This window comes from Megalops cyprinoides, chromosome 2 (genome assembly GCF_013368585.1).
Source record: "Megalops cyprinoides isolate fMegCyp1 chromosome 2, fMegCyp1.pri, whole genome shotgun sequence".
Taxonomy (NCBI): Eukaryota; Metazoa; Chordata; class Actinopteri; order Elopiformes; family Megalopidae; genus Megalops; species Megalops cyprinoides.
Genome location: NC_050584.1, coordinates 35,675,180 through 35,701,880, shown reverse-complemented (window position 1 = coordinate 35,701,880; position 26,701 = coordinate 35,675,180). Strand labels below are relative to the sequence as shown.

Here is a 26,701-nt window from a genome sequence, read left to right as displayed (position 1 = left end):
CCTTTGCACATACAGGATTGCTGAGTACTCTGGACTTGTATTTCATCTGAATTCAAAACAGGGCCTATATATTGGTCCTGATGTCCACTGGGTATGAGGCAAAAGTTGTTTTCCCCACAAATATATCCCTTCCCCTAGTATTAGGAAGTGACTTCAGGGAAAACAGAGGACAACAGAACCCATTCAAATGCTTGCATTGTAAAAACTTGTGCATAGCTGAACCATGCCATTTCATACAAGCTCAAAGGAAGACCATGGAGAAAAGGTTAATAAACTAAGATAAAGGTGCAGAGAAATAAAGAGGAAGGAACACAGTATGTGAGGGAACATCAGAAGCTGTGACCACAAAGAGGCCAACGGTACCTTATGGATGTCAGAAGCCACCTGCAGTAATGAGGGAGATGCCACAGAGCGCAAAGCCAGCTTCCCCCTGACAGGGCTGTGCAGGCTAACATAAGCCACTGCATTACTCTGCAGCACCACCCGATTCTCCTGCAACAAAGAGCAGCGCACAATCACATCAGCAGTAGAACATATACACTTACCACTGCATTATTTCCTTTTGTGGAACATTTATTTCCCAAAACAAGCTCAGGAGACACTTTTGGTATCGGCTCCTTTCCATTTACCCATGTTGAACTTTGAGCTGACGGTGAAATGAAACTGTCTATATATTATCTTGAGGTTCAGTTTGCTCTGGAAGCACGTCAAATGTCAACCCCTTTTCTGCTCTGCATACTCATCCTCATAAACTACCTTGGAAAAAGTGCAAGTCCTAGCTAGCTAAATTAGCTGCTTTGTAAAATTGGCTGCTTTATAGCAGTTAGTTATCTCAGTGGAAAACAGTCTAGCTAGAGAGATTGTAATATCCTTCTGCATAATCTAGTCAGTAACATTACATACACTACAGCTGATCAGTGAATAAATTGAAAACAAAAGTTTGTTTCCTTCTCCTGTGACATACATGTAGTGTTTCGGGCCAGCTGAACATGTTCGATGTTTGCTTAAAAAATTCTTTTTCCCAGAGATTACACAATTTACTTGCCACTGTGCCAGGCTACTTCCTCCTTCATTTAGTTCAATAAGCAAGTACTAGGGAGCCAAATGTACTTTGAGTAAGCCGCCTGAAACTGTACCCTACCTACAGTTGTAAGTGGAAACTGCTTTTCTAGCATGGCCATTGTGCAGTTGTTTCATGCAGTTGACAGAAATGAGCCATACATCACAGACCAAGTTCCACTGATATCTTTACAATGCAACAAGTAGAAAATGTCTTTCCATAATATCTCAATGAAAATAACATTACATGCCACAGATTGTAAAAACACTGAGGTGACATAAATGGCTAAGCAAGTAAATGGAAAACGTAACTGGGAAAACACCACTATTCAAAAGAGAACAAGGAAAAGTTGATGAACTCAACATGTCATGTGACTGAACAATACTGATGTGCCCAAATGCTGACACAGTATTATGAATAAATTAAGACACAGTCACAGATGAATGTAACCATGTTTGTAGGGAAACATTTTACATCATGCACAGATAAATATGAGGTGGTATTATGCATGTATGCATGTTTGGTGTGTGTGTGTGTGTGTGTGTGTGTATGTGTGTGTGTGTGTATGTAGATCTAATGCTTTGGGGTTCCAAATCCTAAACCTTATTTGGAGACAAGCTTGCAAAAAAGTTTAGCCAGAAATTATACTAAATTTCATCTCCTCAAATTTCATTATTTATCTTAATATTTTTGATTGCATTTTTAAGACTGGCCATTACTGGTTGCCAGAACAATTTCATTAACTCTGGGCAGAATCTACTACTCCCATCTGTCTGTTCTAATTTTACATGGTTTGTTGGTGGAGCTAGAAAACAAGGAAGTATTTTTTTCAGCTATGGCTTGGAGCCTGTGGGGCAGATGGTACTAGTTGCTTTTTTCCAAAGTAACTGTAGAAAAAGATAAACATAAAAAAGTGGGTGAAAATCTTCTACCTCCATTTAGATAACACTGGGTCACTGTGCAACAGTACAGTCTATAGGCAGGATAACTGCACTAAGGGACACTTTCTGACTTTCTGACACATGGCTAAAACTAACAAGTATGTGTGAACAGGGTAATTCTATGTTGAAATAGGGGTGAAGACAAAAAGGGAGGTGGAAACAGACTGGACACTCTAAATTTACCTCTCCCCATTCAAAGGAGCCAATATTGCCGAATGCAGATCCTCCCCACGAACAGAAAACAGTGGTACGGTCAGGCTGCCAACCTTTTCTGGCTTGGGCGGTCAGGGAGGCAATGATCTGGGTCATGACAGCAGTACCACTGCTCCACTCTGCCGAGGAGCCTCCATGCCAGCTGTCATGGCGACTGCCCACCAGCACGTATCGATCTGCAAACAGACAGAAAGAAATGCACTCAGACAAAAAACCACATACACAACCAACAGAAGAGGAAAGCCACTTCTGAAGATGTATGTTATTTGCAATCTGTTTTGAGTTGTCATTTATGGGCAAGGTAGCCACTAAAAGATGAAAATGTAAAGCACTTGGCTGCTATATTTTACATAAAGACAAGTGGTGAAGCAAGAGGTGACACAAGTAAAGAGCAAGATAATTTGACCAATTGAGTGTTAATCCTGGAAATTACCAGGAAAACAGGAACAAAGAAATGGTTGTACTGGTAAAATAAAGCAATTAACAAATGGGTCTGAGATCAGCCAGCAGTGGATTTTGGACACTAGGAAAACTTTATTCTCATTAGATTTGTGGTTCATATTATATGCTTTAGTGGCCAATTATGACAGATTAATATCAGACGGTAAATCTGAGCAATAATTTTTAGTGTTAAAGCATGTAGTCATGCTAGCATTAAAAACAGTGGAAAAGATTAAAGACTCCCATCATATGGGGGCTTTGATTAAATCATCTTAAAGGAGCAAAGCTGGCCAGTAATTAAAACCCCATTTCATCCGCTAAGTGATCTGCATTTGCTCAGTGGTGGCAGGCATTGTTTTAAGAGAGCAGTTTGTCATGAGATGGAAAAGGGCTGTTTCAGCATCAAGATATTTCATTTAATTTTATGAATTTCCCTGAGTTTGTACTTCCCAACAGGAAGTGAACAGATGGAATACTGAGGCAAGGGCAGGCTGATCCACTGGCTTATCTCAGGATCGTGTTTCTGCTATAAATTGATGAATGTTTTCTGCTGCATTGAGAGACAATTGTGGTCTGCAATGTCTCTGCCACTGCACCGATTAGGCAGAAAGCAAAAACAATTTTCCTCACAAAGCAGAATAAAAAAACACACCTGTTGCCTGTAGACTTATTTTTATAAAGTACCTTTGCAGCAAAATTATTCTTATATGGCCCAAGGAATGAAGAGATTCTGAGCCTCTATTTAAAGAAATAATGCAATTTTACAAGAATTCACATTATGAACAGATGATATAATAAAATCTGCTGGAAGGTATCATACATTATTTACATTCAGCAAAAGAACCCTAAAACTAAGATAAACTGGTGGTATTGTATCCCAACGAAATTTACACAGTTACAGTGCCTTCTTTTTCAGACACACCACTGCTGCAGAGAGAAGGAAATGACTGCTCCTTCACATCACTTATGTATGACTTTATGCTCTTTGGATTTTGTCACTAACTGATACTTGTGTGCTGCAAGGACCAAATTAATATTAAAGGCCTCTCTCACAGGAAAAGTTAAAAAAACATTTTTTTTTTTACAAGTTGAACTTGTCTAATGACACTATATTTCCAAATCCTGGTCCTGGGAAGAGTTTGTTCCAGCTCTTATTTACGTGATGAAGCAGTTAATTGATTTAAGATCTGGATTTCACATCTCTTGGCAGTTAATCAGCAGCAAGTCCTTTCTGACAGAAATGTATTGTTAAGAGGTGTAGTTGCATTCATTAAAAGGAATACAAGTAAATGCTGTTCACCCTACAAATTTTCTTTAATACAGCATCTGCCCCTTAAACCAATTTGAGGCAGGTATCTCATTTAATTAGTTACCAAATTAGTTATTATTAGCAGCTAATTCAATAGCTAATTTACTTTAATCATACAAGTTGAATGCTAATTTGTATTAGCAATTTATTTAAAGGCCACAAAAGAACAGAAATCTAGTGAAGAAAACTACCGTATCTTTCTAGTACCAAAAGCACTCTTATCACAATCCATTTTTCCCCATAGCAGTTACTTGACAGCATATGTAAAATCCAGATCAGCATCCAATTAACAGCTCATTCAAACCTAATTAATCAAAAACTCAGAGCAAAAACAACATATGCACATACAGAATTTGGGATACGCTGTCTTTTATTTATTTATTTATTTAGCTGCTTACCAGGATTAGTTGCTCCTTTTAGATATCCAATAACATTGTGCACCATCTTGTATGTGGCTTGGGTCCCAATAGACAGAGTAATGGTCTTTTTCACTGTGAAACAAACACAGATACATTTGCAAGGAGCACTGTAGGAAAATATTTGTGAGGAAAAATACTGAAAATGTCAGAGGGAGTGCCACATCATCATAGCTTGAAGAGAATATATCTTCCCTTTACTCAAATGAAGATATAACATTCCCCATGGAACCTCTTTTCTTGATGTGAGCAAGAGTCAAGACATTGATATACACATAAAACGAGTAACGACATGTCTTCCTTCATACAAAGTACTATTACATTCCATTGTGTCCATATTTCATTTTCAGTCACACAGCTTCTGCTGCAAGAGCTACTGCACTGTTTCATTCCCCTCAGTGAAAACATGTGCCATAATGAATGCTCACTTAAACAGAAAACTAATTTGGAAAGGACACAACAGAGGTTCACCAAATCAATCAAAATCTGCTTAATACAAATGCTTGAGAATATTAAATTTAGAAAATAACAGGATGAGCAATAAATCAGGTGCTCTGAAGAAGAAAAAAAACAATATTGAGGACAGGTACTTTGCTCCTTGCACCTAACACACATATTTATTGGTTACGACAAATAAATTCTCACAGACATCATTGTGTATTCCTCCTCCTGTATGGGCTCCTTTCATCTTTATTAATCCCTTGGACCCTCAATCACAGTGTGCAAGAGAAAATGAACATCCACTGTTGAATCAAAAGCAAGTGACAGCAATGTACAAAATAGCAAAACACTGTGAGGATAGCTGTACTGCAGCTATCATTACAGGGAAGGAAAGATCATACATAATCATTCTGATACACCTTAAAACAGGCACTGCATAAGCAAGAGAGTGAGCAATTGCATCCATCTTAAAATGTGGTGAATCAGTAGTTTTCACATTCCAACAGTCTGCACTGCAGAAAGGAAATATGGTACCAATGAGGCAGACCAAATTGCCAGGAACAGAATGAACTGTTTGAGAGGCTGGTGAGAAACAACAATTCACAATGGTCTGCATTTCTGCAATTCCAAATCAACTGACAGGCTTCATCTAGTGGGAGTCACTTGCACATGAAGGGAGCGGGTCACCAGCCAGGCTGTGCCCTCATGGGTACAGGGATAGAGATTACCGCAGGCTCATCTTATCACTCAGCCTCAAGCATAACACTCCTGCCCAGGTAAAGCATATGCAAGACTCTTTCTCTGTTTCTTTCTTTCTCTCTCTCTTCTCTCTCTGATCACCATTTGCAATGCTCACAGTCTTTTTTTCATATCCTCTTTCATAGGAACAAGACTTTAGCATGGACAACAAATCCTGAGCCAATAGCTCAGTAGCCCGTGATTTCACGTTTTTAAGTTTCAAGAATGCTGGAAGTGTTTCCCTGATAAATTACGCCACTTTGTGGTTCCCGTAATTCTGGGATGAAATCCTGACAGACAAAAAAGAGGGGATTAACGCTTCAAAAACAAACCCAACATCTCTGCACCTTGCCTACCCATGATAAAAAGTGCAAACATTGGGGGAGTCTCTAAAAACAGACCAAGCCAAAGCAGGGACGGAAAACACAAAGTTGCTTCTGTACCCCAATAACACCGCCCCCCCCCCCCCCCCAGAGTTGTTGCTATAAGGGACAAAGGGTCAGTCGGTGGGTTGAATATTAATCGTATTGATATACTGCCAGATGAAAGCAAACTGAGGTCCTAGTGGACTCCAGTCTCTACAGAGCAGCTGAATTCCCCAGTTCAAACTGTACTGGCAAGCGGAACACAGGCTCTGCACAGGTTTAAGGCAATACAGGCTTGAAAATCCCCTTTTAAGTTAGCCCCACCCACTGGCAAGCGTGTTGGCCTTGGGATGTACAAACCTGACTTTCCCATTAGCTTGCTTGAATGTGAATATCAGAAGGAAATAAATATGAGAGGATACAGGCCATGGACACAAATAACAGCTGATGAATCCGCCCTATGCATTGACCATTGACACAGTAGTTATTCTTCCCCCTTCCTGGAGTAATTTTATTCTGTATAAAAATTCAGTGGTCTTCCTGCAGGCACAAAATCTCATTTATCATTTTTGACAACTGGACAAATTACTGTGGGTAAAGAGCTGTAGATGAGCATGCAATATTGCAATGATATAGCTACAGTGTAAAAACGCTGGAGGATATAGTTTTTTTATTTAAGAACAGGCAGGTTAAAGGTTAAACGATGGGATTTTTATATCACTGACGTAGCCTTGCCATTTTGTGTACAAATCCAATAGGTGTGCTAAGTCTATGACATTAATCTTTGCTGTACATAGCTTTCTTTACTACTAATCCCTAAAGCATATATTTTCATGGTCATATGGGAAAAATGCACACAGGACAATACATCACATATTTTATGCCAAACCTCAAAATACATAAATAAAATATAACTGGCAGGTGATTAAATGCATTTTCTGCACATGACAGATTACACTGCTGTCCTGCAGATTTTATTTTTCCCTCTCATCGTTTAATCAAGAGGAGAGGAAAATGTTGAAAATGAAAACCCATAGCAGCTGGGGCACCTGGGTGCAGCAATCAATACCATTATAATTAAAGGCCTCAGAGTGTTTCTATAAAGCGATTTCACATAGTTTTCTGCTCTATGGCTGTAACTGGAGAGACGATTTATAATACTTATGCCATTTGTTCGGAGGCCTTAGAGGCAGGCCAGTGCAGCGGGGAGTGGCGCTCTGCAGAAATTAACATTCGACTGAGTTGCTCCCATTTCTATTGAATTTCATGGTGAATAAGTGTGAGATGAAATCACCCCACAGACACCTGCCTAAAGTACCATACAGCTTAGCAAAAATGATCATAATGAATACGCTTCTTTCAAATACATTTTGTGCCATATTAGAGCCCTCTGCACCGTAAACAATACATTACTTGTCCTCAAAGAAAGCAGGTGTGGGTGTGTGCATGGTGTCACATGAATATGGGTAGAGAAAGCCAGGCTCTTGGGTGTTGTGTAAGTGGTTCATTTCCATAGAGTGGAAGGCACATGCAATTAGAAAACAGCCAAGCACTGTGCTGAACATTAATTACAAGGGGACAAAAAAGGACAGACGAAAACTAATTATTCCAAGTCTCTAGAGTGGTCACCCAATCAATAGGGGTACAGATTACTAGCTTGCCTGGTTTGATCAAACTAATGGAACACTGTAGCAGTGCTGGGCCTCCCTTCGGAGGTTATGGTTGGGAGAGCTGTGAGAGAGCCTGAAAGGCAGACAGGCCTGGGACAACACCCCCCCATTGGGAGATCAATGGCACTCTGGTCCCCGCTGCCGGCATTTTGGTTGTATCGATTGTGAAGACAGAGAAACTGGCTACCGATGTTAGGCCCACTGGCACGTGAATGGGAAAACCACACCGAGTTCCAGTCAGTAACCTTGAGATGTGAACACGGGCACTGATTGAAGCGAACAATCACACATATGCCCAAGGAGACAGATGCTCTTACCTTACTCCCATAAAGAGGGACTGAACAGAGATGCACTGATGGGTTTATCTGAGGGTTAAAGTGTGCTGTCAGCTGTTTGCCAATCTTATTATTATTATTCTTTTTGGTAATTAAAATAAATTGACATTTTCATATATACAGCATATTTCAAATGAAGTTACAACATAAATGAAAACAAACCCATAACATGATGATACTGGGATGCAAATATAGCAGCTTTTCTACTACCTACAAATTCAGGTTAGCCAGCTAGCAAAGCATGTCAGTCATAAGGAAGTCTCAATAACCAAAATGCAGATTCCAATGTCTGCTTGGTGCATTAAGCACTAAACACAAATAACTGAACAAAAAAGCTCAAAACAGCTACATGCACTATACACAGAAAAGGCAAACTGCAGCAAAGCTGCTGATGAAACAGTAATTGCAGTATTCTCAGAAATACATCTCAGCAATCCAAGGACAAAAAATAAAAAAAAACAAAGTGAACTTTATTTCAGTTTGCAATCAGCTATCCTCTGTTACAGATGAGTTTCCATCTCCTACTGGAACATATTTAACTCCATTAAATGCATACTGTACAGCAAGCTGTCTCTTACAGTATATGCTTCCTGAGCTGCATATAGGGTTGCCACCCGTCTGGTTTTAACCTGGACAGTCCGGTTTCCAGGCTATATGTCTGGGTGTCTGGTTATGACTGTCATTTGTCCGGTTTTCGCAATGTGCAGTCTGGGGGGAAAAACAAGCAATAAAATCATGTGGTCAGGTCGTTGACTTTAAGTGTGTTATTGCATAGGGTGTCCGGTTTTGGCTTGTTGAAAATGTGGCAACCCTAGCTGCACAGTACCTCCAAACACATCCATTCACTCCAATGCACCATGTCAGCAGTGAGGTTTCTAAAAGAAGCAACTGGAACTGAGGTGATGTGCAGTTCTGACATTAGCATGTAAACTGAAAACTCATAAAATATATGTGTTATAAGAATGTTTTAATATATGGCTTAATTATACATTAATATTTGATTGCATTTGTAAAATCCCTCTTGCATTGATGACTGTGTTGCTGGGAATAGTATATGCACAGCTATGATGGAAATAAAGTCTTCCCAGTAAAAATTTCCAAGATCTTTTTGAAATATCAGAGTTGGCAGATATGATCTGGTGAACATCAGCTATGAGTAAGTCCTGAAAATCCCTACTTGTACACTCATAATTACAAATATAAATGACATTTACATTAAACCAAGATCACAGCCAGTCACATACACACAAGCATAATACACAATGACATTGCATCTTTTGCTGTGGCCTTTCAGCAATGGCCTTTCTCTTTGAAGAGTTTCAATAAAGCACAATACCAGACAAAACAAAACAACATTGAAAAAATAGCCTTACTGCAAGATGCTTAATAATCACCCCAATAACACATCCATTTAACTTCTTTATTGGAACCTTGGCAAGGGATTTGGTCCAAAGCCCATTTCCCTTCATTCTGTCGTTTGAGCAGAAATCCTGTACTGTCTATCAAGGCCGAGCAACTGCAACGCTTCAGTCTCCAGGTCTCCTGGGTGACGATGCAAAGATATGGAGGGATTTTCAGTCAATAGCAGGAATTAGTGCTTAATGCCCTCCATTAAAACAAGTTCATTCGCCTGTTTTTCTCATTGTTCTGCAAGAGAGGCTAAGGCACGTCTACATTTCTGTCACTCTTCTTTGCTGTTTATTTCATGTGGGCTCTGTAATATTTATCCCCACCTCTGCGAGCACGGCCCCAGGTGAGCGGACTTAACTGGTTGGGGAGAGGATTGCAGGAACTGCATCTGATTCGGATTGGTGAGTATTTAACTACAGTATAAGATACAACATTCCCAGGCTAGGCAGAGAGTTGCTGGGCCTCGCACAACACTTCACCTGCTGGTCATATCAAGTTCATTTGATGTTTATGGTGAGAAGGAACACTACCACTTTGTGGGATATGGAGTGTTTCAATATTCATTTTGCTGATAAAACCACTGAATATCAGAGAATGTAAAATAACACTATAGCTGTAATAAAATCACCTGTGGGTTACTGAGAGGATGATAATAATTGAGAATCAGCTACTATATATGTTTCAAGATCCATCATCTCTCAACAGATTAAAAGTATTACCCATTTGGAACAATGACCTTCTACCTCAACTCCTTGCATCTAAATCCAATTATGGGCCTATAAATGCAGTTCTCCATTTGTCAGTTTTATGGACACAGCTACACACATATATGGCAACAGTATTGACCATATCCTTGTTAAGTTTGACCTCTGAGAGATATCACCCCAATGTACTGCAGCTGCCCAGTCATCTACTCATGGATTCAATTAAATTACAAACGAATTACGTGAGCTACACTGATTGACATGTATAATAGCCTTGGACATCTATTGCCTTGACGAGTGTATCCATGAGAAGGTGTTGAGGTCCACTGTAATTCACCCAGATGTAACGATCCACTTTTCACAGTATTCACAACGTTGGGCATAAATCAGGATAATAATTTTCTCAGAACACGCCTGACCCTTAATGCACAGCCAGGAGTGGGACTTGGCCCCCCTAGTAACATGGCTGCATCTCCCCCTGTGTTACACGTGACTATATCTTATTTCAATGATTAATGTGGAACCGTGGGTTGCCTCCAGCACCTGTCACACCTCCCCTTGCCCCCATTGTGGAGGGCAGGCTCCACCTCTCGCCTGTTCCTGGACTGACTGCAGCAAAGTCATGTGGGCGAGACAGCCTGCCTGCTGCTCTGGGGTTGTGATGGTGCGGGGTAACAACAGGGCTCTCAACGCCAGTTGCCGCTGACCTGAACATCAGCAGCTTGTGGGAGGTGAGAAGCAGTCCACAGGGTTGGAGGAGGCAGCACCTTGTTGAAGGACAGAAGCCTGTGGAGTGGAGCTTTACCTGATGTTGCTGGCATAGCCAGAGGAGTGCAGGGGCTCTCCTGCCCCACCGAAGGGACAGACAGCAGCTCTCTGGCTAGCGAGGCAGAGATTGGCTGGACCAGCAGGGATGTCAGGTTGGGCCTCTGCTCCCGGTAACTTCCAGCTGCAAAAGGCAGGCACAGAATTATAAACTGCAAATGCTTCAACATCAGTCACATCCAGTTTTAGAAAAAACTGCAAAAACACATAAAAACCCCAAAAGACATGACATATTCCATACCAAATGATAAAAAAAACAAATATAAAGTGATTGCACTGCACTCTCTGCAAGTTCAGGTCATTACAATGATTTGATTTGTGACTTAGCATGTTTCAAAGATCCAATAACAGCTAGAATGCGTTAAAGAAATCTAAGCAACATAAATGATGAATACAAAAGTTTATAGCTTTGTAGGGGTGATTTTTTTATAAACTGGATGTACAAAAACCCCACATAAAGAGCACAAATTACAGCACCTGAGAAATCAGGGCACTGTTTATATTGTTCATAATGGTATACTACACTTTCACAGGCCTCCTCAGGGCATTCTGAGCTGAAACGAAAACAGTGTGTGGGGAGGTCATCACAGTAGCCTTGGCCTAATCCACTGGAAAGCAGAGCGAAAAGACAGTGCGGGCTCTAGAAAAAGTGATTTTAGTGCATATCTGACCCTTCCACAGTGTACTGGGGCATGCAGGCACCTACTAATAGGCTCACAGCCTTTGTTTGAGGCAACAGCCTCCATGTACCAATAGGGATTTAGATTGGTGAAATACTCCATTGATTCCACCTCATTAAAACTGGAAAACTGTGAGCCTAATCCTGCTTTAGGAGCAAATTATTTAGGAGGTTCAATTTTCCAGTGCGGCTGCCCCTCTTGCATGGCAGGCCCTGTCAGACACAAATTACGGCCTGGCAAGGGTGTACTGGGAAAGAAATTCAGCCCTGGACTTATCCGCTAGGACCAAGGGGACAGGGCGGGGTGCTTGGGAATTAAGTATATTTGGCTATGATTCTCAAGTTCTGCCTACAACTGAGACTACCTTGTAATTAGTTAATGTGCATGGACTTTACAAACGATTATATTCTTCTGAATATACACCACGTAGCAAGTTTTATATCGTCGTGTTTAATGCAGCTAGCTAGCTAGCTAGCTAGCTAGGTACAACTTGGTCATCAGCGGTCCTGAAGTTCCCTTTACACTAGCTAGCTAGCTACCTTTACTAGCTAGCTAGCTACCTTGCTTGTCTTGATAATGGCACACAGCTAACATTGAAAACTTGTCTCATTTTATTAAGCGTTAATTAAAAAAACAGCGGTGACAATGCAATATTTCACTTAGATTCGATGACTGCGTTGTTGGTTAGCTTATGCAACTCAGCTCTGTTTGAACTAATCGTGATGTGACTTTGTCAATGTCAAAGTAAAGGATTACATATGAGCGTGTGTCATTGAAAACATCTATACAACATGCCTTAACAGTGAAAGCATTCATGAAATTATGGTATCTTGTTATTGAAATAAACATTAATTTCTCAGTCCTCCCAATCGAACCATTTCATCAGAGGGACACAGAGAGGGCTGGTAAAGAGACAGACAGGGCCGGTAAAAACTTTATGGATTTTTTGACGGTCCACCAGCCCACTGATGCAGTGGCCCACCAGTATTTGTCCCGGTATACCCGACACCATTGCGGCCTGGAAACCCACCTTCTCCCCTTCTCTGGTTCTTGGCCTATCATGTACTCCGTTAAAGGTATTTGAATGCAAAAAAAGGTTGAGAAATGATTTCAATTGCATTTTAACTATTCTATTCTAATAACTCTAACTATTCTAACTAGTTCTGAATTAACAAACAGGCTAAGATGATCAGCACTCACAAATTGTTATTTTCAACGGTCGATAAAAACACAGATTTTTGAACTCTCTGTCAACCACTACATACTGTACCAAAGTTAAACGTTCATATGTAGATACCATCTCTCCATTGCCTACCAGTGACTTATGTTTAACCATGTATAATTGCAAGGGGCCTTTTATAATCTTTTTTCAGCCTTTTTACCACTGGCTTCATTATGTCTTCATTTACACAGAAGGACTATCCTATGGTGAATATGATTCATTATAGATCATCAAATACGTTAATTTGATGTTTTCTCCTGGGACTCTATAACTGTAACATAGAGAGCTTTCAGAGGTGCATTGAGGGGACTACTCTAACAACAGATCTCTAGAATTAGGACAATTTGCATCATGTGGACAATGAAAGGAATTTTTAACATGATTTCTCTGAGTGATTGTGTAATTGTGTTGCCTAGATACAACCTGCACAGAGCCATCTGAAATGCACCACTTTTTCTGACCCAAATAGAGGTCATCACAAAGTGCTTCTCTTTCCAAAGACCTGACCTCACAAGGCACAAACAAGTCAGCTGTAAATAGTTCTTATCTCTGCAGCTGCAAATCCACTGTTAGTCAACGTCCCAAACACCAAAAAGTGTTTCGTTACGACAAAGAAGCAGATTCGATGTTCGTAGCAAAAGACAGGAAGGTTTATTAGCACAGCCGGCTGTGGGAACATCAGCATTGAGCAGAAGTTCAACAGGTATAGAATTCAGATCCTCTGGAGAGGCCATCTTGTTTTTGGCACTTCAGCAGAGCATGTGCACTTAGATATTGGGGTCTGTGCGTATATAACCACACTCCTACACATAATTCTTATGTGCACCACACATTCATTACTAACTGAAGACACACGAGTGCCAAAGCGAAATGCAGACATGCTAAAGACCAGATTTCACACTCTACATATTTCTTCCCATTCCTGAGAGATGTTTCATGTTGTTCTGCCTCCTTGGTGATCTCCATAAATAGAGTATTACAAGTCCCACTATTGATCCACCTTTGAAAGAGATAAGTCATTTGTATGGCTTATTAGCAACTGCTACATTAAAACAGGATTAATTCCTGGAGATGGGAATACAAAATACAAACAGCTCAGGTACTGAAAATTTCATAAGGGCAAACCATATGTACTTGCAATGTATACTTTTCCCAGAGCTATTTGTGCACATAGAGAAAAACAAAACCTCATTCAGGTTTGCAAAAGACATTTCATTAAATGGTTTTCAAGCCAAAAAAAACCACAAAAGGTTTATGGTCTGTAACCTTGCATATCAGTGCATCTCCAGGGCACATCTTTGAAGTAAAATGCTCCAAGAGTTTTAAGCAAACTCTACACAGTCATTAGGAAGTGTCCATCCCGGATTAATTAACAAAAAGTCAATGTCAGATTATTTGTTTTGTCTCTCATTCTGCACTGTGGTCTTGTCATGGCATTATACTCCAGGTAACACAAAACATGGTGGTAGAAACACAGACAGCGGTGCTAATAACCATACCAAAAATTACACTGAAAATACAAAATTTACATAAAGGTTGTTCATTTTCAAACCAAACACTACAACAAAACATTACACCCTCCATCCCTTGTAGATGCCATAGCACTACCTCTTCTCTTTTCTTACAAGGACTGAGAAGCAAAGAGAACACACAAAACCTTGGCAAGGCAATAGACACACAAGAGTGCTTGCACATAGAAGAGTAAGATGTGGGTGGGCAGATAAGTGAGTGTGCAACACATGAATAATTTCCTATTCTACAAATAGCAAACATCAGTCCATTCCCAAATAATAACCCCAGGACAATGAATAGAGGAAAAATGTACCTGTAAGGCTAATGGGGGTAATTTAAAACTAAAGTTTTCTAACTGGGCACTGGGCAACACAGCAACATGATCAGTGTTGACTTCATTTATTCAATGTTTTCATGTAGCATTATTGAATATAAATAAGCTTGACAATGTAGAGTAAGACAGCATATTTATATGGACCAGATACTTGTTCTGTCACTGCAGAAGACTGTCCATTATGAATATAAGAACTTAAAATTCAGAATATCAACAACAGCCCAACTACTAATACAGCATAACATCAATCCTGGCCTTGAACACTTTAAAGATCTCTGCAATATGAAAACTGGTATTCATTAAGATACACTAAGATACCATCCAAGAAGAACTCTGAAAAACACTTACTAGTGTCATTGTGAAATGGCTAATGTCTACTTTCCTCCTATGACTTCTCCCTCTGCAGACAGAACATATCAGGAAATAGCCTCTGTGGTCCACACTATTAGTCCCTTTTAAAAATATAAACATCTCAGTCAATGTTCCCCTGACTCTCCTTTTGTTGAGACTAAAGAGACAAAGAGTTTCTTTTTGTAATGTATTTCTTTGTAACCTTGAAATAGTCTTATTGCTTCTCACCTTCCTTTTTTCAATAACTTCAGTATCTTTCTTACACTGTGGTGCCCAGATCTGGGCACAGTACTTGAAATGTGGTCTGACAAAGGCAGTGCATTTCACTGATGACCTCATTGGATGTTGAATCAATTTTTTTTATATGTATCCAGGCATCCTATTTGCCTTTTTTACAGCTTTAGTACAAAGTCTAGATCCAGAGTTGGCCCTTGGCATAGGCGGATATAGGCGAATGCTAGGGGTGCCCCAAATGTGGGAAGAAAAAAAAACGTTCAAAATTTTTAACTTTTACTATTTTAATACTATTATTTCAAAATATTGCAAAAAAGTTCACAACAACGTAACTACATACCCAATTTTCTCCGTTGCCCGCAGCATCACCCCCCCCCCCCCCCCAGCTCTTAGTTAGACCTGATTGTGGGGGATGGGTGAGTTATCTAAACTAGACAGAGGTAATGTGATGAATGAATAGTTTATCTATTGCACAGTAGTTATCGTTGGAGCAGAATGTTACTAGCTTCCTTTGGACGATAGTAATGTTCGCTAATTTGTGCTGCATGAACCATCCACTGTCTGCCTCAAGAAACCAGGCATAGGCTACATTTTATTGACATCTTAGTATAGTTGGGGAAAATTAGCCCTGCTTGTAATAGTCAATTAAAAAGCTTTTCCTTTTCCACCCCTTTTTGTAATTAATAGTTATAATGTAGGGCTGGGCGATAAAACGATAACAATAATGAAATAATATAACAAATGTGCGATATAATTAATTTCCATTTTTGGATAGCAGGCACAGAAATGAATCACGAACTGCCAATCATGTCGCAGGAATAGAGGTACGCATTGCACAAGTTAGGTTGCACGGTGAGAGGTATAAATTCAGGCCAACACATGGTATTTACAGATGCAGTGGCTGACAGGCTTGTAGTTGGAGCGGAATAAGCAAAATAAGCAAAATGAGCGACACCGAAGAAAAAGCAGTGCCTATGACCAGCTCGAAGGACGAAGACATTGTCGACAAGAAAGGTCACTCAACTTCAGTAGTTAGGAGTTATTTTGCCTATTTACAATCCGACAAAAAACAGAGCAGCGTGCATTGCAAACTGTGCTGAAGACACGTACCATCAAAGACAGACAACACCACAAACCTGTTTCATCAGTTGAAACACTATCACCCGTTAGAACATGCAGAAAGTAAGAAATTACAGTCCCAAACAAGTGTTGTTAGTGGACGCTCAACAAGCACCAGGCCAGTACCCAGTGCGACTACCTAGCATCAAACGATCGTATCAGCATTTTCCAGCACCGTGCCATGCGACAAATGCAATTGCATATTGCATCGCAAAAGACATGCTTCCCATTAGCACTGTTGAAAATGAGGGATTCAAGAAGCTTATCAGCTGTCACAGGGCAGCTTTAAAACCTGAGGCTGCAGACAGACTTGTCTTTCTTGCCCGTAACTTGTATGGTAATGGCTTTGCTTGTTTAAAACTTGTACAGAAGATACTGACCAAAGTTGAGATTTTTCTTTTGTTTACATTGTCAGCTAAAACACTTACAAAATGTTTCAGACTGTCTGTACAAAGGGTTTGGCATGCTGACCAGAATTAAGATTTCTTTGTCTATTTATTGTTTTATTTATTGACATTATCCTTTAAAACACTATTAAACTTTGCAGTCTGAGCCATCTTACATGTGTGCTGTATCACACTGCAGCACTTAATTTTTCTATTAAGATATTTATTTTTTTGAGGAAAAAGGACTGAAAAAGGATTTTGCTTAATTTTACTCATGCATATTCTGATGTTGAAAAAAGATTTTATCATTATAATTGTTTTGAATGTTCTACCTCAGATCTGTGAATGCTGTTTGGCAAGTGTTTGTCATGGTCTGACAATAAAGAATAGTTTAAAATCACAATTAATCATGGTGGTGGAATTGGCTGCCATGCAAGGGGCACCAGCTAAAATCTTGCCTAGGGCACCAAATTGGTCAGGGCCGGCTCTGTCTAGATCCAGACTTTCTTTTTGTCACATATTATTCTGAAGTCATTTGTTGGAACACACTCTTATTTGATACCTTACATAATACAATCCTTTGTAGGATTTATGGACACACAATATATTTGCTTAAATTAAGCTAAAACCAAATTTATTGTCATCAATCTTAAGTCAACTGGAATTCTAAGAGCATGAATGTGTTTTATTGGATGACTTTAATTGAATTAAAGAACAAGTACCTCTGCAAAAGAATGTCGGGTACATTTCCCAAGCCATTGGGTAAGGAGAGGACTGTGCTCCATAAAACAGAACTATGCCATTCGAAAAGGAACTTCATTTGCACTGATCTTAATTTAATCTAGATTTAAGCAAAGGCATTCTGGAGCAGCCATCCATGCCCAGCACTTAACGCGTTTGAGGCCACCTTGTACAGGTGGAATACAGCCTTTGATGTGACCACTTCTTTATCTCACCGCCAGCAAAGTTCTCACCAATAACAGATGCCCCTGCATTATGACTTTACATCCTTGCCTTTATGAACCGCTGGTCTTCTGCGGAACCTGCAACCTCTTAACCTAATCATCACCAAGACACCCTCGAAGCACAAACTACTGCGGCTGCCAGCTGGCATGTTGTGAGAGAGTTCTGCCTCCCTTTGGACTCCAATCTCATGTGTTCCAAGAGAGTTCTGATGCTTCTTCCTGTTGCCTGACCCGAAACTGCCCCTGCAAACCTGTTTCCCCTCTGGTACTGTGACTACCCTGTCTCATTACATTTCATTACATTCATTTAGCAGACACTCTTATCCAGAGCGATTTCCAGCGCAAAAGAACAGAACTGTATCCATTCAAGTTGAATGAGCAACGTACCCAGACCATTGAGTGTGAGCATAACACTACTCAGGCCCTACAACAGTATAACTTAGAAACAAGAACTGTTTCAAGAACAACTGAAACAAGAACAATTTAGAAACAAGAACTGTCCCATTCACTATCTTGTATGCCAGCACCAAGGTTTTGAACATGATGTGAGGGATAACAGAAAGCTTCTTCTTGATCCTAAAAGCGAACTTCCCTCATATGTCTCTCTCCCCTGTGACCAGATAAGAAGCCATCAATGGATCTGTCCTGTGGCCTCCCCAGTAAAACTGTTGCACTGTCATCCTTACCAATCTAATGGTCTATCCCTCCATATAAATATTCAGAAAAACATAACATTGTCCTCTACTACAGTGTTTCTCAATCCTACACCCCATGCCCACTGTCCTGCATATCTTCTATCTATCCTTCTCCAAACACACCTGATTGAAATTAGTGTGCATGTTCTTGATTAAAGCAGGTGTGCTCAGCTAATCAGCTAATGCTCAGGTAGGTAGAGCAGGGAAAGATGGACAACGTGCAGAGCTGGGGGCCCCCAGGAGCAGGTTTGAGAATCAGTGCTCTAATACTTGCATCCTGAGTATTGTGGATCATAAGCAATTTACACTGATCGTTTTTTTAAAAGTCACTTACAACAGAGACAACAGTAGTGTTAATATAGCTCATATTATACAAACCTGTACAGACAAACCAGTGTATAATTAATTTTTTGTCAGCTAACATCAAACTATGATTATCTTTTATAATCTCTTGTATTTTGTTTAATAGGCATTAAATCCCCAATCTGAAACTCATACACATAGTTTTACTGCCCTGCACATTCCTCTTGATGTGTTATTGTTTTGTCTCTAACTCTATTATAACCTCATTTATTCATCAATTCATTTCTTGTTTGTCTTTGTATTTTCTGGTTTATTTTGTCTCATCCATTGGTTATTCAATGTTTGTCTTCATTGCTATTATTACTCATTTATTAATTATATCATTGTCTTATCGGTATTTTGCATAGACAATCTCTAACAAACTTAAAAGATCTCATGTTATTAAATGTTATCTTCATTGTGGAATTTAACTATCCTCAGTAAATGACCAGTGCATTTCTAACAAAGTAATCGTTGAGTGTAATATCTTTACGGTTACAAAACAAAACCCTTCTCTATCTTTATGCATCTAACCTCCTCTCTGTCTCTTTTCCACAATATTGCAATATGCAGATTTGTTATTTTATATTTAACTCAAGGATTAATTTATCCATCATTTATTAATTATTTTCTTCATTTTTAAAATATTTAGTGCAAATATGGAATATTTTATGCATCACTTACACTGCATGCAAATGAGGAGCAGAGATGTTTTGGTGGATGCTACCCTCTGACAGTAATTGTTCAAGTGGGCAGAAAGCTTCAGCATATACACTTTTATGCATTGCTAAACAATGGTGTCTGTGTTTGAGTTAAGTTTATCATCACCATAGATGTTATGCATATACCCTGTTTTGTTTGTTGATAGTAATCATTGGATGGTATCCCTTTGATTTCCTTGATTATCATGCACCTCTTCATTCAGCACTGCTTTTATAGATCTTTGATGTTTGGTACAAGCATCCTTAGGTCTGGTATTGTCTGAAGTTTGATATAAATGAACAGACGCCTATTAAATTACAACAACAGAAAAAAGATTCTCAAGATTACAGTTCATTCAACATGTTTCCTGAAAACAAAACACTGCACAAATAAAATGCATTCCAACTATCTCATCTTAAACATATATTTCTTCTCACTTCACTTCTCATTGTCTCTTATGTAATTTCTGGATGCCTGTTATACTTCAATAGTATTCCATGAAGTATGACAATCAAGGATTGCAAAAATAAAAATAAATAAAAATGCATTTTACAAATAATCAGACAGTCCTAGGGACACACTGCAAGTCTCCTCTGAGTTTACTGCTGATTTACATAAAGCAGCAATATACGCATGCATGTGTGTGTGTGTGTGTGTGTGTGCGTGTGTGTGTGCGTGTGTGTGCGTGTGTGCGTGTGTGTGTGTGATGGGGAATAAATTAATACTGAGCATTTAATACCACTTGTAAAGAGTAACTGTTCAAAATTGTTGAGGATAACTGGATTAATCTGAACAACATTAACACTATACTTGTGTAGAAATATGTTATGAACACTGAGAAAAACGGGAGAAAACCAGCCGTATTATCCAGCTGGAGTGGATGGGGAGAACGTTCACCATGTGTAGGTCAAGGTTACCGAACCTCTTCTCTAAGAGTGCTCACCAAAGCGAGAACTGCTCCAATCAATACAGCCAACAGCCTCTAAGATAAGCCTTTCATTACCCAGCAGTAACGGAAGATACCTGAACAATGCTGAGCACCATATCTTTTCCATATAGGACTCTGAGGCCCAGTTCAGACAAGGATTTTCAGCTTGTTTCAACTATGTCTGAGTCTAAGAACAGACTACAGTTGTAGTTCAAGCTCCTTGCCAATGAGAATCCTTAGAGAACATACAGTAGAGGTACCCAGTACTACTCAGGTACAAAGAATGCAGGCATAGGGGTCCACTAATGTCAGTTTGCCAAATTACTATCTGATCTGCTGCAGTGCAGATCTACTGTACAGGCATAAGTTAATATATAGAAAGGCCTTATGATACATTTACATTTATTTACTTGACAGAAGTACTTACAACAAGTGGAACTAAAGTGTCAAAAGGGATTTCAGCAAACTAGTAACGTAAGTAACGTAATCTAAATACTTTGGATTACTTTCTGAACATGTTTTTAATGTTTTTAATTTTTAACGTTTTTTTAAAGAATGCGCATCCGACTAAGGTTCTGAATGGGTATTTTTAGAATGTTCACTTAGTATTGTTGTGGCTAACATTTTGGCACCCCCGTGTTAAGGCTATGGACATTTCATCACAGTTTCTTCAGAATTGTAAATGTTAATTCAAAAACTGTACATTACACGAAAACATGAGTTAGAAAAGGCATGAGCCAGCCTAAATACATTGTGAGTGAGAAAGGAGTAGATTACCAATTTAATGTATAATATGCGTAGTGTAAAATTGTTGGAGTAATCGCAGTTTTGAACATGTGACAATTTCACTTGTTTTGTCACTGTATCTACTCGTTAGCTAGTTAGCTTTAATACTATACCTACTAGCCTACTAGCTAGCTGAATAGCTAATCCAGTGCAGCCAAACTATGTAAGATAGCTAGCTAGCGATCAATATTATCTTAAATAATGAAAAAGAGAACTTACTTCAAGATGCTTCTTAAGGTTAGAGATGGCGTCTTTTGAAGCGGACAGCAGTTTGGTTGCTGGCAAACACAGCTTGCATTGTACTGTTATGTTGCGACCTTTGCCAAATTTTAAAATAAAATGGTCCCGGTATTTCCATGACGTAAATGCATTGTGCTGGTTGATTTCTGTCTCACTCTCCATTCTACTGTCTTGTGAGTCAGGCAGGCTGTGTGCTTTTTTCTTCTTCTTTTTTTTCATGAGGGGCATATGGGAGATACACCCGGGAGTTGCCTATCATTGGATAGATTTTCCAACTGAATAAACATGAAATGAAAAAAAAAATGAAATTAAATGAAAAAAAAAATCCAATGTAATCCCTTCAGTAATCTAAATATTTTTAAAATGTAACTGTAATTTGATTACGATCAATTTAAATGGGAACTGTAACGGAATACAGTTACTCATATTTTGTATTTTAAATATGTAATGCCGTTACATGTATCCCGTTACTCCCCAACCCTGTTGATAGCTAATGCAAAACATTTGTCCTCAGTTTTTAAATACCTGCTGGTACCCAGTCAGACAAGTAAAACTCAGCCACAGGACAAATGTCCCAAATATCATACTTCATAGAAATGACAGCATAATACCTATGAAGTTTTACACAGAGTAAATGAATTCATACTACATTAATGTAATTTTTTGATCATTCTAAGAATCAAAATCACTGTCAAAATACACCAATTTATTGTATGTTATTTCACTTCATTATTCATTTCTGAATGTTTCCTTTTCTTTGTTCCATTGTAGCCCAGAAAATGTATCACGTCAATGCCATCACTGTCATGTATGGTGTATGTGAATGAAAAAATGAAGGCTACTTATGATTTTGTATCTATGGTATTGTTAAAGTTTACACAGTCAGGTATTACCATAGTTTGCTGACACTGATCATAATGTGCAATTGTACTCCATCTTAGATACATAATGAGATATTTGCTACACAAACATACTGACCTACATACACACCATATAGCTTATACGCATAGAAAGTTGGATCTTTTCGCCCTCGGTCATTTAAGGCAGAAAAAGATATTCCATTTTAAATGGACCTTGAAATAGCTCTTTCCAGACATTTACACAGCCCTGTGTTGCATGACGTTTGCCACCTGGTTCCTTAAAACCTGACATTTAAGACAGAAATTCCCCACAAAAGTGAAACTGGCATGTTGAGATATTGAAAGATGGTCCTGTTCCACATTCCTGATCAAAATGTTATTGAGTATTGGATAATTTATAACAATATAGTGTTTACTATAATTTATTTAATTATTTGCTTAATTTATGAATATGCAAGGAATTAAGGATTTCATTAGTTTACAAATATACACATTCTATGACAAAAACATCTGAATACTATAGGCTTGCACAGAAACTAGCAGTGTACCAGATCCAGTGTTATGTGGTAATATAGAAAAAATATAATCAATCTGTCTATCAAATTTTATTTCGAAGAGTTTGCAATAAAACCTGTGGCAGAGCATAAAGAAATTATTACTGCTAGTTTAAGAACAATAATCATCAAAAGAATGATTAGATTCTGGGAGCTACATACAGGACATGTATAAGCTCTGAGACCCAAGGTGAATCTGAACATTTGTGTCAGAAAAATAGTGATTAATTCTTCAGTTATGACAGTCATAGGTCAGGGTAAGGGCTGGGGGTGGTCAATCAGGACCACCTCATCTAGTCCTCACTGCAAAATGTGCCAGACCTGAGGGCAGGGACTGCCATAGGATCAGAGATTGCCCACAGGAGAGTTCGGCCAGGACTATGCCATCAGTTGATGGACTGCAGGTAAAGTAGGACTGTGAGTCGCAACTGAAAGAGGCAAAATATGAGCGTTATCTGGAGATTGCTGACCAATCCAACAGCAACTGAATTTGAGTTTCTGATTGAGTTAGTGTGGAGAACCTAGAGCCAGGAAAAGTGAGAAACAGATGCATTATTATATCTTGGAGGAAGCACCTGTGGGACTTGGTTATTTAAGCAATGTTTTCTGTGAAGGCATGTTCCTCATCAAGAGTAACACAGAGGTTCTCTGTATTCTGGCAGGGAAAATTGCAGAACCAATCAAAATTCTAGAGGGCTCTTGGAGATGTGAGAGTGCAGTGTCATACTCGGTTCCATAACATTAAACATTTTAAATAATAAATTGCATATTTTCTTATTGTACATTTGTTATTAACTTTGCAATAAAAACACTTAAAGACAAGAATACAGGCATTTATTTAACATTTTTCACAAAATCAACCTGTCAGAAACAGGCCTTATGCTTCCACCAAAACGGCTGTCATATGACTTACTTGCAGTGCAAATTGGTATCTGCTTGGGAGGAATCAGAGGGAATTAAGGCACCAGAGCTCCTGGAATCAGATTGTGTTGCGATTTCTCCCCAGTGTCTCATTAGACTGCACCTTTGACACAGCTGACTTACCTACAGTAACAAGCAGCTACACTGCGATACACTTTTCCCAGTAATAAAAAATTAATTGATGGGTCAAACAAAACCAAGTGAAAAAGAGCTCCAAACACCAAACATTATACAATAAAATAAAAATGAGAAATATGTCTTCCCAGATTATTATTATACCACATCCTGTATCTCTGTTATGAGCCCAACTGTGCAACAATACTACTACATTCTTAATGGAAAAAATGTATCAAGACCATAAGGAAGAAATGAGCCTATTCAAAATAGTGATCAAGATTGCACAGATTGTTGTGTGGAAGACTCAAATGCTGAAGCCTTTTTTAGTGCAGGAGGACTCTCTTGTCCCCTACAGTATAACTCCAAAGTTCTAAAGTATCAACCATTTCAAAGGAGGCACATCTTCCAGTATCCATTGTAAAATCCAGCTCTTACCACGTTAACGCTTTGATGCACACTGCTCTTGTGGTGATAATGGTACCTTCAGCAGTAGGAGAGCATTTACTGTGTAACGGTGCTTGAAATGGCAGCCCAAGCCAAAAGGTAAAGTGGAATCGCCTCGTCATCGAACTTCTCTCACTTCATCTCTGTCAAAATTTGGACCTTTTCAAGAGGAAATGGCTAATGTCGACAGGTACATCGTGGCATGTCGCCCCTGGAAAGCAGTGTCTTTGGTTTGCTTTGGAGGGATTAGCTGCTTCAGCAGTACCCACACGCACTCCTGTAATCTTCTTTGACAGGCAACTAGGCCAGAGAAGAATGGAATGGCACCGTTCAGGAGCATTGTACATTGTCTTATGTTGTCTTTTCACAATCTGAGGTGCAAGCATTGGCTATAGTTTACACCATTTCACCATTTCAAATACAAACATTTAAAAAGAAATTCAGTTTCTTTTTAATTTACTTTGAAGAGTTCCACAAGATTTTTCAACTACTTGCTATGCAGTGGACACCCCTTAGCATAATGCATCTCTCTTGTAAGAAATTACAGCATTCTGCCCCAGAATGTGTATTCCACAAGTCATGATTTAATTTGAATAACTGTGTCATCCCAAATGGCTTGATTACCATAGAGACACTGACAGGATGGTCCACACCTCTGCCGACACCCTAACAATGGGGTCAAGTGAGACGGTAAACAATTACAGAATGGAACTGGTATCCTGACTCAAACACGGCATTCTGATTTCATTATCGTACAGGCAATAGGTCTGGTTCATTAACATCAAGAGTGTAACCTAAACTGTATATATTGGAATTGGTTTGAATGATCATGGCACACTCAGACACCGCTGAAGTCAGTGCTTTTCGTGTGCTTCGATACTGTTTTTTTTTTTTTTTTTTTTTTGCTTAATTAAAGATGGACGGATATCAACACGCATTCTTCTTCTCCATCCCCTTTTTTTCTTAAACTCTTTTCTTTGCTTCTTTGTTATATGGTAATACCAAATGCTAATATACAAAAATACAGCCAAATGTACAGTATATTCCTCTGTAAATTCATGCATGGATTATTAAGCATAATCTGTAAGTATCACAAGGGAGGGGAAATTTGATCTTGCTGGTGTTTTCTTATAAATGCTTTAATTGTATTTGTTGGTGAATATTTTTACAGCAACACATTAGGGTAGCAGGTGGCAGAGCGCTTTTAGAGGTGACATCACTTTCTGACAGTCTGGTCAGCTAGAATTGTTGCCTATGGAGCCAGAGGCAAATTGCCTTTTGCTTGATTGGTAATGGAATTGAGAGTCAAGCTGTGCGACAAGAGCAGGGATTCATGTCTCGCGCTCTTCGCTGAGTTGCCGAACTCTTTCACGTGCACTATGCCACAAATGCACATTTAATCCCAATTATGAGTTCATGCTTTCTTGAGTATCCTATACACATCACTCTTAGTGGGTGTTTTTACTGGCTTTTGGACAGTAAATTCAGAGAATCTAAGAAAGAGTAGAAACTGCCAGTTGGACCTGGTCCAGTGTGATGGAGGCCAGGAGTGCACTGGGATCCATGGACTACACACAGCATCTCACATAAGCCTCATTAGCCTAGCGCCACACAAGTACAATTTATGCCTGCAACCACCCTTAAAAATCTACACTTAATGCCCTTTCACAATGATGAATAGTGAAAGGAGCTCTTGTGGTCCCTGCCTGGAAAAGAAGTGGAATATATCAAAGTGCAGGGGATGATCAAAGCAAAGAAAAGGACTATGCATTAAACTGTATCAAAAGGTTGTTGAAAGCACCGTATGCAACTAAATACACCCTTTTTCATTCTGCTGCTATGCAAATTCAGATGCAGACTCTCTAAAATGTGGTTGTAGCACATTTAAATGGGACATCGTATTTGTCTCTGTTCACTACCTCATGCACTATGGTGTGACTATTTGAAATAAACTGGTCTGGTCTGAATGATCACAAGCAAAAATAAATTCTTGTCTGCTCTGAAAACACCTAATTTGAAAAGCCACGATCATGACATAGAGATGAATGTAATATATGGACATACTGCTTATCAATTAGTTTTAATAATAAGGCACAGAAATGTACAGCAGTTACGGAGCCAGTCTCATAACTTCAAAGCTATAGGATCAAATCCCAGGAGAAACACTACAGTTTTGCTTGACCAAGGTGTTTAACCTCAACTGCCTAACCACCTGGCTTTCTATATCCACAATATGTGAATGGCCTCTGTGCCTCAGCTAAGCAGAATAATTACGTAAAAATAAATTGATACACTTACATGCCCTCCCATAATTGCATGTTAATTAAAGCACACAAGGTTTCATTGAACATGATGTAGGTATACCTGCACAACATTCTCTGTCTCTGGTATCAGCTGAACCTCAACTGATTAAACTTTATTTTTTTCAAAGGAAAACTTAT

At 39.1% G+C, this 26,701-nt stretch overlaps 1 protein-coding gene across 1 annotated transcript in view; it reads right to left on the bottom strand.

Annotated features, from left to right (window-relative positions):
- LOC118773336 (inactive N-acetylated-alpha-linked acidic dipeptidase-like protein 2) overlaps positions 1-26,701 on the bottom strand; it is a 237,138-nt gene that overhangs the window by 76,705 nt on the left and 133,732 nt on the right. Inside the window, exons 6-9 of the mRNA XM_036522222.1 lie at positions 10,849-10,992; positions 4,363-4,455; positions 2,185-2,390; positions 364-492 (exon numbers count right to left, since the gene is read on the bottom strand). Of these exons, the coding sequence (XP_036378115.1) occupies positions 364-492; positions 2,185-2,390; positions 4,363-4,455; positions 10,849-10,992 (572 nt within the window). The remainder of the gene's footprint in view (positions 1-363; positions 493-2,184; positions 2,391-4,362; positions 4,456-10,848; positions 10,993-26,701) is intronic.